Genomic DNA, 18,746 nt, shown 5'->3' with positions numbered 1-18,746 from the left:
GCCCCCCCCCCCCCCATAACGAGTGGGCTGATAAGGCTCAAGCCCTGGGGCCCGGGACGATTTTCACTTTTTTTTTTTTGCTTTTTCATGCTATAAATTCATAATAAAGGGGCCCGTGAAAGTGTGGTTGGGCCCCCCCCCCCCGCAAAAGATCCTAGCCTAGGGGCCCTGCTTTAGGATGTGGGGGCCATGCAGATGACTCTGAGGGCCACAATTGTCTCACGAGCCATGAGTTGAGCATGTATTACCTAGAGAGTTTACAAGCACAAGAGTGACCTAGAGCATGTGCAAGTATGTTAATGACAAAAACAATGTGCAAACATGACTAAATGAGTGACTTTAGCACAGGTGTACTTGTAGGAGTGGGGGTGGGAAAGACCAAGAGGGGGATAATAGCACAGGGTGGCGAATTCGAGGACACAGTAAAAAAAAATTAGACTAGAATGGGAGAAGGGTGGCAAAATTTGTGTAGCCCACAGGTAGCAAAACAATAAATTCAACTCTGTTGAACCCTGTGTACCACAAACCAAAATTGGGGCAAATGCACAGGGACTCTGCATCTTCATCATGCATCGAGAACTGTTTCAGCTCACCTCTAGTATCCTTGCATTACTTTGGGGTATTACTTCTTTCTACTTCCAAATAATTACAAACCTATCAAAAATTGGCATTTCAATTTGAAAAAAATCATTTTTCAAAAGAACTGAAAAATTGAAAAAAAAATCAACAAACCTTTCCTAAAGTATTCCATGTAAAAAGTATTTTCATGACATAATTTCATAATACATTTTAAAAAAATTTATATTTCCAAGTAAGTACCTGCAAAGTTCACTATGTCACCTCCAAATGCCAATAGAGCTGCAAAATAAGAAAATAAATATAACTCTTCAATACATCAGTGTATCTTTTTTATACTACGTGTGTCCACCCTGCTGTCCATCTCCAAAGCAGAATATGCCAAATAAAAGATGTATGTAGCAGAACAATCTCCGGAAGAATGTTAAAATATGGGGAAATAAACAACTCTTCTGAGTAGAAAACACTGTGGAATTATACTATGTTAGGAGAAAATATTTCAATTATATTATGAGAATCTTCAGTCAGAGGTGGTTGATGAACACTGTAAAACATTCTACTTTGGAGCTGTCTATGAGACACATCTGATCCAGAACAAAAACTAATTCAGCTGAACAAGTAATTTTCAATATCAATAATTTTTAACAATTTCAGATTTTTGTAGCCTCACAGGAGTGAAAAAAAACTTGACTTGTTTTATTTGGCAGTAAACTGCAGATTATTATTCATGCAATTGACTGGCTTGAGAGCCTTGAATAATCCTGAAAACGATATAAAAAATAGAAAACAATGAAATTTTGGCAAACAAAAAATTAGATGAAAAATATTTCTTTATTCCTTGGTGGTTATTTTCAAATTACCTTTTCTCTCCCACACCTCAACAAAAATTACCCTGACTCCTAGTTACGGCCTTACATGAACAAGTCTGTGTCAACCAGAGTTCTAGAGAAGGAAACTTAGACTGGTATAACCCTCATATAATCAGACAGACAATTGAAATTCATAAGCATACTGTTTCAACAGAAAAGGGTATAGATTGGTCTTTGTTTTTTAGGGCTAAAAAGTGTAAAATGGTACAAAATCACATCTTTGTGTAGCCTTTGGTCAAATGTAGAAATGTTTTTTCGGAAGAAGGGCTGATATCAGTCTGAGTTTATTCTCAACATTTTCCCAATAATAATGGTTGGCATTATCAGACGTTTATACCGGTGTGTGATGGCCCTTCAACATAAAAAATTCTCCAAGTACAGAATCGCTCATAACAGCATTATATATATATATATATATATATATCAATTAAATAACAATTACTTGATGCCAGTTGACTCATGTAGCCATCAAGATCTGCAGCCAGGTCATCCTGCATTTCTCTGCGACAATATTTTTCAGTCATGGGCGTGAAGCCTGATATTATGAACCAAGTTTATCATTAACAAACTATACACTTTTAATCTTCATGAAAATTCACAAGTGTGTCTTAATAAAAAAAAATTGATATTTAAAAAACTGCAAAACAAAAATATAGTCATAAGCAGGTTCGACTTTTATATCTAAGCTGAAAGGACCTGCAAAAATTTGTTGAACAGAAGAAAACTTCCATGTAAGCCTGAAGACAAATGTTGCTTATTCGAAATACAAAGAACTCTCACTTATATGTTTCTCTCAGTTATGAAACAATTTTCTGCACTTTCGATCAAAGATATAGGTAAATAATACTATTCACTTATACGCTTCTCTCACTAATGTGCTTTTTTGTCCTTGTTTCCCTCACAAGTTGTTTTGTTTCCCAGTGAGAGATCACTGCAGTATAATTTGTATGCATGGAAAGCTATTTATACTAATTGGAGCATTTTCAATCAAATGTAAATTAAAATTATGAAATGTTAAAAAAATAATAATAAAATTTAATTAGCATCTGATATAACCATTAACAAAAATATGTTTTGTGTAAGTTTTCCCATCCAGGATTTGCAAAAAGTGAATTGAACTATGGAATCAATTCAACATGGACTTCCTCATTAAATCCTCTTTGTTTTTCAAAATTGTAAGCATAGAGTCATCAAGGTGCTATTATACATTTGTTTGTAACTTCAGACTACTATATTTTGTGAAAAGTGCTTGGTAATATGGGGGATTGCTGAGATGGAAATTATGCTTGAATTATAGTATGAAAATGATGTAGTATGAGTAGTATCCAGATGACAAGAACACTGTATTTAAACATTTCAACGTGTACTATACATGGTGTTCATTCAAACTATTTTGTTGCACGAAGATCATGACAAAGGCCAGGGTTTAAGCTATGGTCGCATTTTTCGCAAAATGCGAAAGTAGTAGTAGCCACTTTCGCTAAAATGTGTACAGGAGGTACGAAACGAGTAGACATCCAACCATCAATCATTACACTAGCATTGTAGCATTTTGCTAAAGCTTTTCCCATCATTTTTGCTTTTTTGCGAAAGAATTTTTTTATTACAGCCTAAACCCTGGCAAGGGCTAAATGATAGTCACAAGAGAAGAAAATAAAAAAATCATAATCCTCTACAAAAGAAATTTTGCGATTAAAAAAAGCCAAGGTGCTGTTAGAAAAGTCTGTCTTGCACATTGTGCTGCTAGACCTATCACTTCACAAGTGGAATAATCTGTAAATGGTGAGTCTTTTATCCACCAAACATTTACTTTCTATGTAATTATATCTTTCATGAAAAGTGTATTTTTCTTGATATAATTCAGACAAAAAAATTAAATACTTGCAAATTTACCTGATACATCAGCAATAAAAAGAACAGCATCCAAAGTCCAATTTCTTGGAACATTTTGAAAAAGTTCAGGGTCTTCAATAATAGGATTGATGATGAAATCAGGAAGAAATGTTAATGGTAGATGATCAACTTTCAATTTGTTGGCAGCATTGTCTCCTTCAAGTGTGTCTTCATCAGTCAGAATATCTTCCTCTTCTAAAAGAATTAAATGTAGGCCTATATTATTAGCAGTATCAGATATTTTCTGTTTTTCTTCGTTTAATAAATGCCTATGCCCATATGCATTTAACATGGGATCTGACAAAATCTTGCAGATCTGAATTAAAATATTGATTGCAACCATAACTGCACTCACCATTCTCCTTAGTTTTTGCCCTTCTCCACCATCTCAAACACTGTTTCAATAAAGTGGTGCGCTCTACATTATCTGTACAGTACAGAAAGTCTTCTTCTGTTAAAGCATTGTAACTAACTATGAAAGAGAACAACCATTTAAGAGTACAATATGGAGATCACAGGTTATATGGTCAAAGTACAAGTATTCATTCTTTTGAAAAAATGTATCCATTATACGCCAAAGTGCGTGTCAGAATCACACTGTTGGAAAATTACGTTTGAAGAAAGCTACAGAAGTTGATGATTGCAAAACTGGTAGAACCAGATGATCTACATTCATAAAAAGATCATCTGTGCTGCATGAATCTAGTAAAAACTTCTTTTATGACTAGTGAGAAGCTATTTTATAAATGACCAGTCTGTATAAAAATGTTAACAATGCTAATTTGAAATTTTTTAATATTCATTGATAATCCCACGGCTTACTTTCACATTGTTCAGTCAAAGTGCACAGAGGCTGTGTACTACTAATGTGACTTCTGTCATTCAAACTGTGGATTAAGGTGTAATTTAAAATCTGAAACACTTTTATGAAAATAAATCTTCCTGATACCATGGGAATGATTAGCAAAGATTTTTAATCAGTTTTGTAGATGATGATGAGCTGTTTTTGTAAGTCAGGCATAGTCATGAAATTCTACAGCAAACAGATTCCATAACAATAAAATAATGCAGCGGCTGAAATCGCACGAATCCTTTGTGAATGTTGATGAAAAACGTAATTTGCAACCGATTAACAAATTAGTTATGAATTTTGTGTAGTTCGAACTGTAGTTCTTGATAACTTTGAACTAATTATGTTTTGGCATATTCATGTTCATACACACACATTCTTGATCTTCACAGAGTTAAATAAAATTTACTTATGCAGTGAAACTAAATTCTGTGTCTGCTAACGGGAATGTCTGAAGAACCAGGCATGGCACTGGCTCTGTCCTGCGAGGGATGTAAGCCCTTTACTCAATTGAGTTTGGTCATGCTAGGATGGGAATGACTGTTAATAGGTGATGAAATGCATTGAAACTCTGTTCTACCAAATTAAAAAGAAGTTTTCACAAAGGAAGTGTCTCCATTTTAGAGGTCCACTGAATTATTGATAAAAAAATATAGTGATAGATAAAAAAACATGTGAAATAAAACACACGTTACTAATACAGTATTAATAAAATGAAACATACCACTATCTGCAGATTGCTTCAGAAAATGAGATTTTGTATGAATGAAAATCTTATTAGATTCTTGTGAGTGTGCACTTATATCATAACTTCTCCCAGAACTTGGAGAAGAGATATTTCTGCTACTTCCTAGATGAGAAAAAAAATTATTTTGTGACATGAACTTCAAACATGAATCTATGTAGCCAGGATTGGGTTTCATCTTCATTCAATTAATTTTTCATGATCATACATGTAGAAATTCTGCACTAAATAAGGATTGTAACAAACAAAATCTTACCAATTAAACTACATAAATGCCTGATTATGGTATATATGTGGTCTACCACACTATACAGATCAGAGACCTGGACCCATAAATAAAACAAAAGAGATACAAAACGATTGGAAGCACTGAAGATGTGGTGATGGAGCGCATAAGCTAGATATTGAAAACGCCAGATTATCAAGTATTAACATAGGTTGGAGAAAATCACCAAATCCTGTAAAAGATTAAATACAAATGCCTACACTGGTTGGGACACGTTCTGACAGACCAGTCACGACCCGGGCTCTGTCCCTCCCGGGATATAAGCCTTAATGTTTCGTCTGAACAAACGAACGTTCTCCGGCACAGTGGATTGCTGTGAATGGCAGGATTGAAGGGGGGAAGGCTCAGTATCACCTGGATCTCAATGCTACTAAATAACACAGAATATACCGGTTATAACCAACTAAAGAACAAAGCCCAAGACAGAGATAAATGACAGCTGCTCAACATAGAGGTGAACCAGTCTTAGGACCAATGTAACATTGACAATGATGGCATGTAGAAAATGCAGAGCTGGTTGAAATTGTTTTTCTTTTTCTCTAATGATATTAGTTATTTAGAACAGTTATTGTTTAATCAAGGACAACCAAAATTAAAGCAATAATATTAAAATTAAGGCTTAAAAGAAATTTCAAACCTTGATTTTAATTTTTTTTAATGAATTTTTTAATAGTCAAAATGTGTTAAATATGCAATTCCAACAAGTCAAGATTTTCATCTCTGACAGGGCTTGACAAATCGAAAAAACTAATTTAGGCAGCCTATTTGCTTCAGAGAGAAACAATTTCTTTCAAGAAAAAGTCAATTTTCTGAGACTTAGCGCCTCTTTTCCCTCAAGTAAGCATAGTGACATAATTTCCAAAAATTCTGCATTGCCCTCAGACTCAAATTCAGTAACTACACAAAGAATATTTTATACACAGTAAAACCTGATCCCTTCACGATTTATCGTAAGTCCGCTAGTATATCTCTACTACGATTTCAGGGCAAAATCACTCAGCATGCAACTTCCAAGCACACAACACTTTATTTATTCATACAGGCAAATCATCGTAATGTCTATTCTGGTTCAAGCCTCACACAGAACTCTTGGAATTTCAATTAATTATCAAATGTCTTGGTCTTGATCTCATGTTTCTATTTCTCCTGAAGCTTTTTCCACTTTTTATCCCTTGAACCTTACACATCCCATCCAGGGAAAGCACATCCATCACCTTTGGTAGATGATGCTGCATAAGAGCTGCTAGCACATCGATATCACACTGCCATTCATATTTTCTCCATCTACCTGTCTAGGTGACAATGCCCTCGCTGATGAGCAGGCTCTTGGACGCTGCACCTTATATCTTGGTCTTACTGTTTCTTGACCTTTTCTATCCCTGCTTCTTCCATGAAGCATTCTGTTTTTACTGTCTCTGTCAGGACTGGATAGCCATCAGCCCTGACATTTCTAGAGATGCTATTCATGGGTCTACAGAGAAGTCTTCTTTAGGAGGGGTGCCTCCTGGATTTACACTGAGACCCTTGATGTTGATCACCTTTGGCATCATGACAGCTACCATTTTTCCCACCACAAATTTGCTTTACAAATCATTGTCGAGGGACCCATTCGCCTCAACGATAATGACAGTGGTCAGCTGTATATGGACTTCCTTTGAGAAAGGTATACCATCTGTTTCAGTCACATTTACTGCTTCATTCCCTTTCTCACTAATGACTATGATGTCAAACTCCACCATCTCACCTCCTCCAGCAGGTAAGGCAAAAGTCCTTGAATTGTTCTTTAATATGTCTGATGGATGTACGAAGATATCTTACTTAGTATTGTATCAGGTTATGAAGCCCTATCTTTTGCATTAACTGGCATTGTGAAAATAGTGTGCGTAACTGCCATCGTGGGGTCATTTTGACCCCGACAGACCAGTCACGACCTAGGCTCTGTCCCTCCCGGGATATAAGCCTTTTACCCTTGCGGGTTGGGTCGCGCTGGGGAGTCATTTTGACCCCAGCAAGTATTAATACATTTGAAAAATCAATGAAAAGAATTTTTCAGAAAAGTAATGAATTATTTGCATGACTTCATTCATCATCTAACTTCATTCATCTATCAATTAATTCACTAAATTTTTTTTTTTCAAATTTCTTTAATTTTTTTTCTCAAAAATGGTTTTTTACTAAGACATACATTTTAAAAAAAGGGAGGGATACGTGATTTTCGAATTTTTTAAAATTATATATTAAATATTTTGAACGCAATTTTCATGTTAAAAAAGAATAGATATGATTAAAATATACTCAGAAAATAAAATTTACAAATCAAAATAATTACTCAATTTTCACAAGCACCAAAATTTGTCTTATTCCAAGTCGAAACACGGTACTTGTAAACACCACCATGGCATATTTGTTCAACAGATCTTATGTACAATTCACTAACAGAACTATCCTCATGTTCACCTCGTGTATCTAATGTTTCGCCATTAATTTAAAACTTTTATCAATAAAACTGGTGCTCTTTCGAGACAAAATTTCGACCCCATGGAAACATTGATGAATGAAATAAAGGAAAGAAAAAATAGAACCTCATAAATTTGTCAAGAAAGTGTAAGCGACCAGCTTGAAAGGTATTGATAACAGGATGCACTGGATGAATTTCTTTATTAAGGGAGTAGTATGTTGAGCAATGTGTGGGGTCAAAATGACTTCACCATGCCAACTGAAGGTTAAACTGTATTAATGTTCCTCTTTTTCGCGTAGCAACATATTTTCTAGAGCAGCAGTTCCCAACCGGGGGTACACGAAAAGAAAATGGTAATGGCGGTCACTCATCTAAAAAAACAAAAGCGTTAAAAAAGGATTAAAAAGACTTTTAATAAATAGGTAGAGGTTTTTATTAATATTGTCAGTTGTAATATTGACCTTCCTATCAATAAAATTTTCTATGAAAGAGGGGTTTGCTAGAAGGATCAGAATTTCCTCCTCCCATCTGTGCCCATCCTATGATCCAGATTGGCGCACTCCTTCCTTTCGGCTCACTTTTCTTCAGTGTTTTAGATTTGATTGTTGACGCATGCCAGGCTGTGCATGAAAATGAAGAATTAATTAATTTGTGTTGTGTTTAACTTTTGTTGTGGGTGTTTGTATTGAGGCATGTGCATGTTATTCCTACAATTTTCTACCAAGCACAAACTACTCATGTGACTTACGCTATGGATCAGTGGCTTAAAATTAGATCTATGCAGAAGCAGGAGTTAACTGAAACACCAAAATGAAGTACCGTGCACCAGATCTCTGTCCTGTAAACATGAAAACATATTTTGAATGTGCCAAAAGTGATTCTGTCAAAGCTACAGAGGAGCCTCCTACAACATTAGCTATTGTAATGCGACACGAGGAAAAAAATCACACCATCAGTGTAAATTTAATTTCACCATGCATCAAAGATACTGTCAGACATAGGCAGATATGTGGAAAAGTGGGGGCATTTCCCCCCCCCCCTCCAATGTCAAAAATGGAGTTGACTGATCCAATGTATATGTGTATATATGAATTGACATCATCATCGTGCCCCCAAGACTTTCTTGTAGACATGGGACAAATATTCTACCCTTTTGCCGAATATTGCTAAGGTATTTGGCCGAATATCTGTGTGTAAATCTTAGCACAAATAATTAAAAAAACTATATTAATTGGAATTTTTTGCATAAATTAGCAATTTATATACTGATTATATTTTATTGTGTGGTGCATACCTATCCCTTTCTGTGCAAGAGGGGTGAATTTCTAGGATGAGTAAAACATGAAACTGAAAGTAGAATCCTACTGCAATAATGTGGAAGTGAGCATGAATTACACAAGTTCACTAACTGAAGTACCTAGTAACTAAGTGCCTAGACAAGAAACGTATTGAGCTACTGAAAGAGGCAAAGAACATGTAGAGTGTAAAAATCGTAAATTTTATGATGCATTAATACTTGAGAGTAAATAATGGTTGACATTTTCTTAATTAGACGTAAAATTTTAACAAGTGTTGGAAAAAAAATTGATTCTGTAAGCACAGTGATACTTCAGCTAGCGAATGCTTTGACTTACAAATTTTCCAGCTAATGAAGATTTTTCCGTGATTTTTCTGCTTCGGCTAACGAATGAAGATTCAGCTAACAAACATTTTCAATGATATGAATGTGCGCACTATTATAAAATATCCACATCGTGAGATGAATTTTCGCACCAATAATCATCAGAATTACTGTCACTAGAACCCAGTTAACTCATGTCCACCTCGGAACCTTTTTTTTTCAGATGTACCTATGCTTCTCTTTCTGAAATTCTTTGAACCATTTCATGTGAAATGAAAGTTTCAGTCAAAATAGAAAATGCATTGAAAGAAAAAAAAGGTAGCCTATATTTTCAGAGCATGCGCTCTTTCAGTGTGAGACTCATCACAGTGGTGATGAGTCAAATGAATGAACAAAAAACCAGGTTTTTTAGTTAAAAAAATTTTTTTTTTTTTTGAAGATCATTAACATTAAAAACAATAAAATTTCTGAAAAATCATTTAAACTTCTAATTAATTAAAATAAATGTTTATCAATGTAATTAACACTATTCCCATATTAATTAATCAATAAATATCTTACATTTTAATGAAAACCAACTTTTGCAATTAAATTATTTTTGCTTAACTCAGTGGATTACTTTGTTTGAAAATTCTTATAATGTTATGAAAATTCTTTTTATTATTAATCAAATAATATAAAGATGTTTTCTCTAGTTACTTTCAGTATACTTAATTAGAAGCTAATTTGCAAAAACTGCGATAAAACTTGGGTGAATATTATGTATTTAATGAGTGCCTTTTCCTAAACATTAAGATGTTTTACCCATTGAGGTATATATTCGGTGATCTCTCATTCATAGTGATGTACTGAAAGTCATAAAGTGTGCTTCTGCACCGCTCGAGTCTCATCATCTGCTCTATGGTTTGACCGGTAGCTTGGCTAGATAACCCTTGGTGTGCTTTAACATCGTCCTGGTTCCATTGTCTGCTCCATGATTAGACTGGTAGCTTGACCGAATACCTCTGGATATGCCTCGATATTGCCCTGGTCTTGACATCTGCTCTATGGTTAGCCAGTAGCCTGACCAGATACCTCTTGGTATGTTTCAACACTACCCTAATTCTGGCGTCTCTCCAATTGTTTGACACTCAATGGATTACCGATAGACTGTCATGAATGTCCCTAGACTGTCTCCATTTGGGCCATAATCTCGCTGACATAAGACTAGTGATACAAATGATGTGATCATGATAAATGTTCTCTGGTCATCTGGTCTCAACAAATAGTGAGATTTTTCCAATAATTCATTTAGTTAATTGTTATGTTTGAGAAAAATTAATTTATGATAACCAAATGTGTGTGTGTGTCATGAAAAGTGTTGTATTGAGAATGTGAGTTTTAATATTTAACTGAATAAATGTGTTTTAAATGAACAAACTGGTTTGTTGTTTCATTGTTGTCCTCTGTCCAATGAATAATACTGGATACAATATAACAACTGAACTGGGAAATGCAAAGGGAACATTACACTCACACTGGCTTCTTTCTTGGTGCTGATGCCTTCATCAGTGTCAGGGACCAAACCAACCACGTGAACATCTTTCGTTAGGGCTTCATATGCTGTTGAGCACATCAGCATCTCTTACATCAACTTGTTGGATATAGAGTATGTGAACATCATCATCTATCTTCATCGTGTAAACCTTCAGAAGAACCAATTTGTTGCCACCAAAAGCTGACTTCAGTTCAACCTTTCTTAGGCCATCACCGTCCCTGATCCTTACCAGTTCGAATCTCACCACTGAGACTTGCGATCCTGAATCAACTATAAGACCCTTATCACCGTCCATATCTCACATTCATAGTTTGAGGAGTGTTGACATAAATGCCACTGTTTGCATAACATGTGATGATCCCAGTCAAAACCTGTCATTGTGCACCCGTGTACTCATCTTCCTGTTGCACAAAATTTGTCTGAGCTTTCTTCACTAATGTCTCAAGTCTGTTCCAACAAAATCTCGCAATATGTTCCCCTGAACCATATGTGTAACACTTGATCCCTGGATTTCTCTCTCAGATTTTTTTCCATCCTTGTTCTAGGTACCAACGATTTGCGCGGACATCTTTGATTCACATCAAAGTCGTTCTGATGCTGCTTTCTCTCGTCCTACTCGTCATTGGGGAATGTTCCTTCCATGCCTCTTACATCTTCATATTTGTTGAGTTGCTCGTAGCCAGGAATAGGGGCGTAGCCAGAAATTTCGTTCGGGGGGGGGGGGGCCAAAGTGATAGAACAATAGATTTTCCCATCTTTTCCCTTTTTTTGGCAATTTTCTCACATTTTGGGGGAACAGACCTCCCCCCCCCCCCCCCCACTACGCCCTTGGTTGCTCGGCTAATCTCTCGGTTGGGGTAAAACAGCTCCACTCATCCAAGTAGTACTCTTGGAATTCCATCAGGACACATTTTGTCCATCTGATCAGTGATCAACACATCTCTCAGCTGCTCGTGCGTCGTAATTTCCAACACTGATGTTCATCCGTCAAAGTAAGCGATAGATAGTGCATATAGATACAAAGTGCTCGTGAAGTACTTCTAGTTCACTGTACTAGAAGTCTCTTCAAGTACCATCTCTATCTTTGCGATGGCCCAGAAACTGCCAAAATTTTTCTAGGGTTAACTTGAATCTCCAAAGTAAGAGTTCTTTCATGTGGTCATGGTCTCTCACTCTTTCTTCTGGTTCACGGACGATGAACTGGGTTATCTCATAGGGGAGGAATTCCAACAGCTCAGTTAACCAATCTTCTTGTGATAAGGAGACTCGACGAGCTTGCTGTTCAAACAACGCCAGGTATAGGCTAATGTCATCGTCCCTATTGTACTTCTGGACTAGATTCTAGAAGTCTTTGTCGAAACTCTGCTGCCAATGGTCTGCTTGCTTCCTTGATCTCTGACCTCAATCCTCATTTTCTTGAGTTTGTAATTCATCTCATCCCTCCGCCGTTAAGTTTTACAGCTTCTGCCTCGTCCTTCCAACGTTGAGATTCCATCTCTTCCCTCCCTTGATGATTGTGTTCAGCATCTCCCAGCATACTTCTGTCATAACACTGATCGCCAGTATTCTTTTCTTCAGGTGTCCTTGTCTTCTGGCAGTGTTTCCAGGCTTAACTCCTCTGCCAACATCTTCAGGTCTTCCTTGAGCACCTTCACCAGGTACACCATAGCAAGTTATTTGGTTCAACTGTACCCACTTATCTTCGTGTCGGGCGACACATAGTTCAAAGTTCTCACAAAATACAATGTACCAGATGACTTGATTTCCTCAAGGCTTAGAACATTGCTACTTAACCTGCCAACTTCACCAGTAAAACATTACGATTTATCATAGGTAGGTCTGCTAGTATATTTCTACTACAATTCCAGGGCAAAATCACTCGGTATGAGACTTCCAACCACACAATACTTTATTTGTACAGACAAATAACCCATAATGTCTGTTCCGGTTCAAACCTCACGCAGCTCTTAGAATTCCAATTCATTATGTAATGTCTCGGTCCTGATTTCGCGATCTTCGTTTCTCCCGGAGCTTTCTCCACTTTTTATCTCTTGAACCTTACATGGGCACTTTGCCGATTTCTATGAGTAGCCATGACAACTTGACATTTGTCAAGTCAAGCGCTGCTTAATTATGGTTCATGAGGGCAATGACGGTGACTGATCAAAAGATTCTAATAATCATGTCAATATCTGGTTAATCTATGAATCAAAGACATACCTGCAGAATAAGAATATCCAGAATCTGTGCCTTCGACAGTAACTGAGAAAGAGTCATTTTCACTTTGACCTGGGGATGGGAGTAAAATAATTTCAGGTTAAGCATAATCACAGAGATTACACATGATTGTCATAAAGCATTTATTTCTTCAAATGGTAATTGAAATTAGACAGTGAAAAAAAGTACTTTTTTTAGTCTAAGCAAATAGATTTAATTTTGATTTCATTATCTGCTTTCAACCAGTTTGTTAAGAATATTATACACTGTGTCTGACTAAGGATTTTGTCATTTTGTAGTCCTTGTACAGATGTTGAATTTTTGACTGTAGAGAGCTCTAATTGACATGTTTAAAATTATCCTATTTTATGTATTTTCTTTGATTTGTATTTTTGAATCGAATTATTTAGTAGAACTAATATGTTTTCTATCATTTGGATACAAAACGCCAAAAAGCAACATATCACAGCTGAAAAACTGAATCCAGATTTTCAAAATGTCAGAATATATATTAATGAACATTTAACACCAGAAAATAAGAAATAAAAACCTAGATTCTTTCAAATAACACAATAGTACAACAGTCAGGGTGAAAAAACTCTGGGTTTGGTCAAAAACAATCTCCGGGTTTAATAAAAACACAATTGCAAGATTAAAACTATAATGGCTTGTATGAAAAAATTCATTAAAATGGAAATATGAAATGGTACATTGTGTATACAGACAAAAACAAATAGGCTCTAAAATGTTAACGAACTTGATCCAAAAACATGCAATCTATATAAAACCCTATTAATACTAGTGACTTCCAGGGGGTGACTTCACCTTCAAAAGATAACCAACAGTAAAAAAAAGAATGCAACCCAAACGCCTAAGGAAATAATAATAATAGTGGACAGAAAAAATACTGATTCTATAAGTGGGGTTTTTCAAGGCAATTTCCAATTTACAGAGGTTTTTGCCCCGTGACGAGCTGGAATTTTTTCGCCTGACAAACATCTTCAACATTGGGGAAATCAAGATGGCCAACAAAAAAAAGAAATCTAAAAATCTTGTTTGGCAAGCTAAAATGTTATGAGAAGGAATTCTGGAACCAATGAAAAAAAGTATTGGCCACAGGATTCACCGACCCATTACATTTGGTCTTCCTGTTTTGGAAACTCAACACCAACCAAATTGCTTGATACTATTGCTGTTTGAAATCATGGTAACGACACATTTCAGACAAAAAACTATAATTTCTTTTGCAGGTATCAAGCCGAATTCTGTCAAAAACAAGTTGTTTTTTTTGTCTGGCTGAAGAATGCAGATCCATAAAAGATTTGAAAATTCACAAGCAAAGGATTCATGATGAAGAATAGTGCTTTGGCCTATTATTCAATTAATTTCAATGATGAAGAACATGAAAACAAGACCTAAGATGCTAGAGATAAGAATGATGCTGGTGGCAATGAGAAATGAAAATGACACTAAATAGATAAGGATAGCAAGCTGGCTTGAAAAACACAATTGTAGTCAGTGAAAAATCTTGTTGGTGAGAAGAAATAATCACTAAATTTGATGTAACCCCGCTCATGAAGTCTTAGCCAATCAAGTCAGGGCAGAAAAAGCTCTCTGGGTTCAATAAAAACACAATTACCAGATTAACACTATAGCAGTGGGTATGCAAAAAATTAATTAAAATGAAAATATGAAATGTACAATCTGATAAAATCCAAAACGAGATATTCCAACAGCAAAAACACTGGGAAAACTGTATATACAATACAATGTGTCACAGAACAAACAAAAATAGACTCTAAAATGCTAACAGACACCATTAAACGCACTCTCTATAAAAGCCTATTATATTACTAGTGACCTCTAAGGAATTACGTCACCTTTAGATGATAACCAACATTGAATATTTGAAGGACCGGACACCCCACTTCACATCTGAGAGATATTGAAGTGTTCCCAGACAGATTGATTTAATTATTGTTAATAAAAAAAAATAATTATTAACATTTTTTAATAATAAAAATAAATCAGTAACTTTGATGAATAAATAAAAACTAGGACTACAGGGCTCCGCCACAGAAATGTACCGGAAAGGGCTCTGTGGGTGAAAAAATGTTGAGAACCACTGCTCTAGTGTCATGAAAGTGGTAATAAAAATGAATGAATGGTTCCTCATTCATGTCATAAAAAGAGGAATCTACGAGTAGATCTGCTACTTTAGCAGTGGAAAATGTTGAATTGTAATGGGCCATTGAAAATAAAAATTGTATGCCAAATGCGTTCCTACAGAAAGAAATGTAATTACTTGATAATCTTGTTGACGACAATTGAATTGTCTCAAATTTGAGGATGACCAATAAGCACAAGGATGTGATGCACCCCGGAACAGCTTTGGTATAAGGGACAGGTTGGCGATTTTTGGCGACTTTTTTTTCCGACGCCAAATATGTCCGACGGTCCGAGAAAGAGCCACCAGAAAAAAAAAATCGCCAGCATAGAAAACAGTAAAAAACAAATGGTATAAACAAAAATAAGCTCTGGATTGTTTAAAAAATAAAACTGAATTAAAATAAATCAATCAGAGTTTAAATAAAACCCGGACCATTGTAAATAACAAATCAATCAGGGTTTAAATAAAACCCGGGCATTGTTTAAAATAAAGCCTGGACTGTTGTTTAAATAATAAAGCGATCAGGGTATAAATAAAACACGGGCACTGTTTAAATAAAGGAAAAAAAAGGGAACAATACAACCTGACCAGCGACGAAAATGTAATCCAAACATTCGGACAAGCATAAACGACAAAATGGCTGTACGGCTGTTTGAAAAGACGCGCTAAACAACTAACGCCACCTGGCAGAATTTTCCAGAACAGCGACAACCCAGCAGAGCAACACCGAACCAGAGTGCGCCAACGATGGCAACTTATCGCCGGAAAAAAGTCGCCAATTTGGCGTGTCCCTTATACCAAAGCTGTTCCATTTCGGCATATTCTAATTTTAGGGGCGATACATATAATTAATAATTGATAGATCATTGCATTCTTGTGTGGCAACAGCTGTAATGCCATTTTTTCTTAGGAGCAGGATTTTTGCTGTGTGAACCAAATAGGACCATTTTGCATGGGTAGAAATATGTAACTTTATCACAATGAGCGTGTTTTCCTAACGTGGCATCACAGCTGGTCTGCACATCTACGTATTTTTGCACAATAAAAGAAGGAAATAGAAAAGAAAGGAAAGAAAACATAAAAGAGAAGAACCCCAAAATGCATGGTGCATTTGACTCCTCCAGAAGCAGTTGGCCAATCATGCCAACATAAAGCACTGCCGTGAAAGGTATTGTGCTTCTATAAGAAAACAGTTGCACCGCTTGACGTATCATGCTGGGCAAATCACGTTGCACACAGTATACAAAACCTACTCTTAGGAAAACTCAGCTTAAACATTCAATTGGTTCCAGCCACAAAAGCCCAGTTAATTGCGCCTGCGTGACCTCAAGTACTAGATATGCGCAGTAGTGGATTCTAGCATGCGACAATAACGAACATTAAAAAAGTAAAGCAGCCCAGAAAGCTAAGGAAAAAATTATAATAGTGGGCAGAAAAAAAAATGTAGACCTGGAATAAAAGCTAGAAATGAAATCGCCAAAGAAAAAAAGGACTGTTCAGAAATACTATGTTTTTTTCATCTTTTGACTCTAGATCAATGAATTTTCATTTTAAAAATGTATCACCAACAATAAGTAACATGTGGTTAGATGCGTGATTAATGAATCGCATAGCACTTTATTTATTCGAAAGTAATTTGTCTTAATGAATAATTTGATTTAGATGGAACTTTACTTTATCCCAAAGAGTTGCACAATTGCATCGTAGTTCGAGTACAGATTTTGCGGAGAGCAGTAACCTATCAGTTAGTCTTAGCTGGTGCTGTAAAGCCAGGTTTTTCCTAGGAGTAGGTTTTCTGTGCCGTGTGCAACGTGAATCGCCCAGCGCGACACGGCGTCCGCTCACCAATAACAAAAGCAGTATGACTGTTTTCCTAAAGAGCGCAATTCGGCTCTCGACAGCGCTTTACGTAGGTTGATGGACTGCTTCTAAAGGAGTCAAATGCGTCGTGAGCAGCGCGTTTCATCGATCTTCTCTTCATTTTTGTTGTTTTCTTACCCTTCCCTTCAAACCGGAGCATGCAGATGACAGAATAGTTCATGCCAGGGCCATATTTTGTATAGCCACCCTGAGCTGATGCGCCAAGCTAGCAAAACACAAACGCGGAGCGTTATCATGTAACACGTTTCTGCCGACGCGAAATGATCCAATTCGGTTCACACAAACAATAAGTAACACGCGAGGAACAGAAAACCTACTCCTAGGAAAAACCAGCTTTAATGATTGTAATTTGACATTTTTTGAAAACAAATATCCAAGTTATAACGAACTTTTACTGCAAAAAAATATCTTACGCGATGACGAATTCATTATCACCACATTTACAGAATTCCATCGTTTTTTGAACAGAAACGAGCTTACATTGCGACGGCCGTAACCAGGGAAGCACGAAACTAGAGTTGTTTAATTAAGTCAAATTGATTACTCTCATTCATGACAGACTCATAATGACGAAACGATTGCAATAAATTGAAATCTTCTATGTATCTTAAAAAAAAATTATGGTAGTTCAAAATACCATCACGTATTATTCTATAAATCATCGGAGGTTTACTGCGATATTCACGTATATAAGTAAATAAAATGATACTCAAAGCACTGAAAATAAGTAAATAAAGGTTTAGATATTGTGGAGTGTTTATATGTACGATACGAATTGTTTTTAAAATTAAAATTATCCTAATAAATGTAGGCTATAATCAGAGGCGGATTTATAGTTTTCCCACCTGTGGGCTATTCAAACCTTGCCTTCCTTCTTCCTTTCTAATTCACTAGCGGCTAAAAATCCGACATTCCCTGGTGAACTTGGCCAATCACAGAGGAGCGGGAGTGAGTTACTCTCGAACCGGTCGTTACTTCGTGTAAATACTTCGGACACTGTTCGGAACTTACAATGCGCAAGCGCGTTCTCGTAATTTTGTAATATTCTGCACTCTTTTCTAATTCGTTTCTGGCTCTCATCAATATTTTCTACATAGTTCTCTTTTTTTCATCAATTTCCTATTGGTTTGGGTTCATGTATTTCAGTTTAATTGATTTGTCTTTTATAATTATTTTTCCTACATTGTGTATAATTCTGTTTTTATTTTTCCTGCATTATAAATACATTTTCCTGTTATTATTTTTCCCTACATTACGTATATATTTTTTTATTTTTCCTACATTAAAAATACATTTTCCTGTAATTTTTCCTACATTGTGCATTTTCCTGTAATTACTTTTCCTACATTACATGTACATTTCTGTTCTTATTTTTCCTGCATATTAAGTACATTTTCTTGTAATTATATTTTCTACAGTAAGTATACTTTCCTGCAAAGAAGGGTAAAAAATCTGAAAATTCTTGAAATCTGAAATCCTTGAGAAAATTCTACTTACACCTATGCTTTCCTGTAATTAACTGTATGTTTAATTTCTGTCAACCCCTTTTAAATATGAATTAATAGAATTAAAGAAATCTTTGGGATGAAATAAAATAGAATTTACAATGTCTAAGTCTCTTCGCGCATGCCATTTCCATGATT

At 35.8% G+C, this 18,746-nt stretch overlaps 1 protein-coding gene across 3 annotated transcripts in view; it reads right to left on the bottom strand.

The window, feature by feature from the left end:
• The window catches only part of LOC149086469 (adenylate cyclase type 10-like), a 128,653-nt gene extending 111,058 nt beyond the window's left edge, over positions 1–17,595 (bottom strand). The window contains exons 1-7 of one of the 3 annotated variants that reach the window (XM_089255700.1): positions 17,517–17,595; positions 13,056–13,124; positions 4,913–5,038; positions 3,694–3,810; positions 3,339–3,533; positions 1,888–1,980; positions 820–858 (exon numbers count right to left, since the gene is read on the bottom strand). In XM_089255700.1, the coding sequence (XP_089111826.1) occupies positions 820–858; positions 1,888–1,980; positions 3,339–3,533; positions 3,694–3,810; positions 4,913–5,038; positions 13,056–13,124; positions 17,517–17,532 (655 nt within the window). In that variant the 5' untranslated portion in view covers positions 17,533–17,595. The remainder of the gene's footprint in view (positions 1–819; positions 859–1,887; positions 1,981–3,338; positions 3,534–3,693; positions 3,811–4,912; positions 5,039–13,055; positions 13,125–17,516) is intronic. The other 2 variants (XM_089255708.1, XM_089255704.1) reach the window with 2 other exon arrangements.
• Positions 17,596–18,746: the final 1,151 nt, after the last annotated feature.

This window comes from Pholcus phalangioides, unplaced genomic scaffold (assembly GCF_987345545.1).
Source record: "Pholcus phalangioides strain wild (caught in Gottingen) unplaced genomic scaffold, Ppha-v1.0 ptg000004l_1, whole genome shotgun sequence".
NCBI classification, from domain to species: domain Eukaryota; kingdom Metazoa; phylum Arthropoda; class Arachnida; order Araneae; family Pholcidae; genus Pholcus; species Pholcus phalangioides.
The sequence above is the reverse complement of the archived record's forward strand: the minus strand, read 5'-3'. Positions and strand labels throughout refer to the sequence as shown.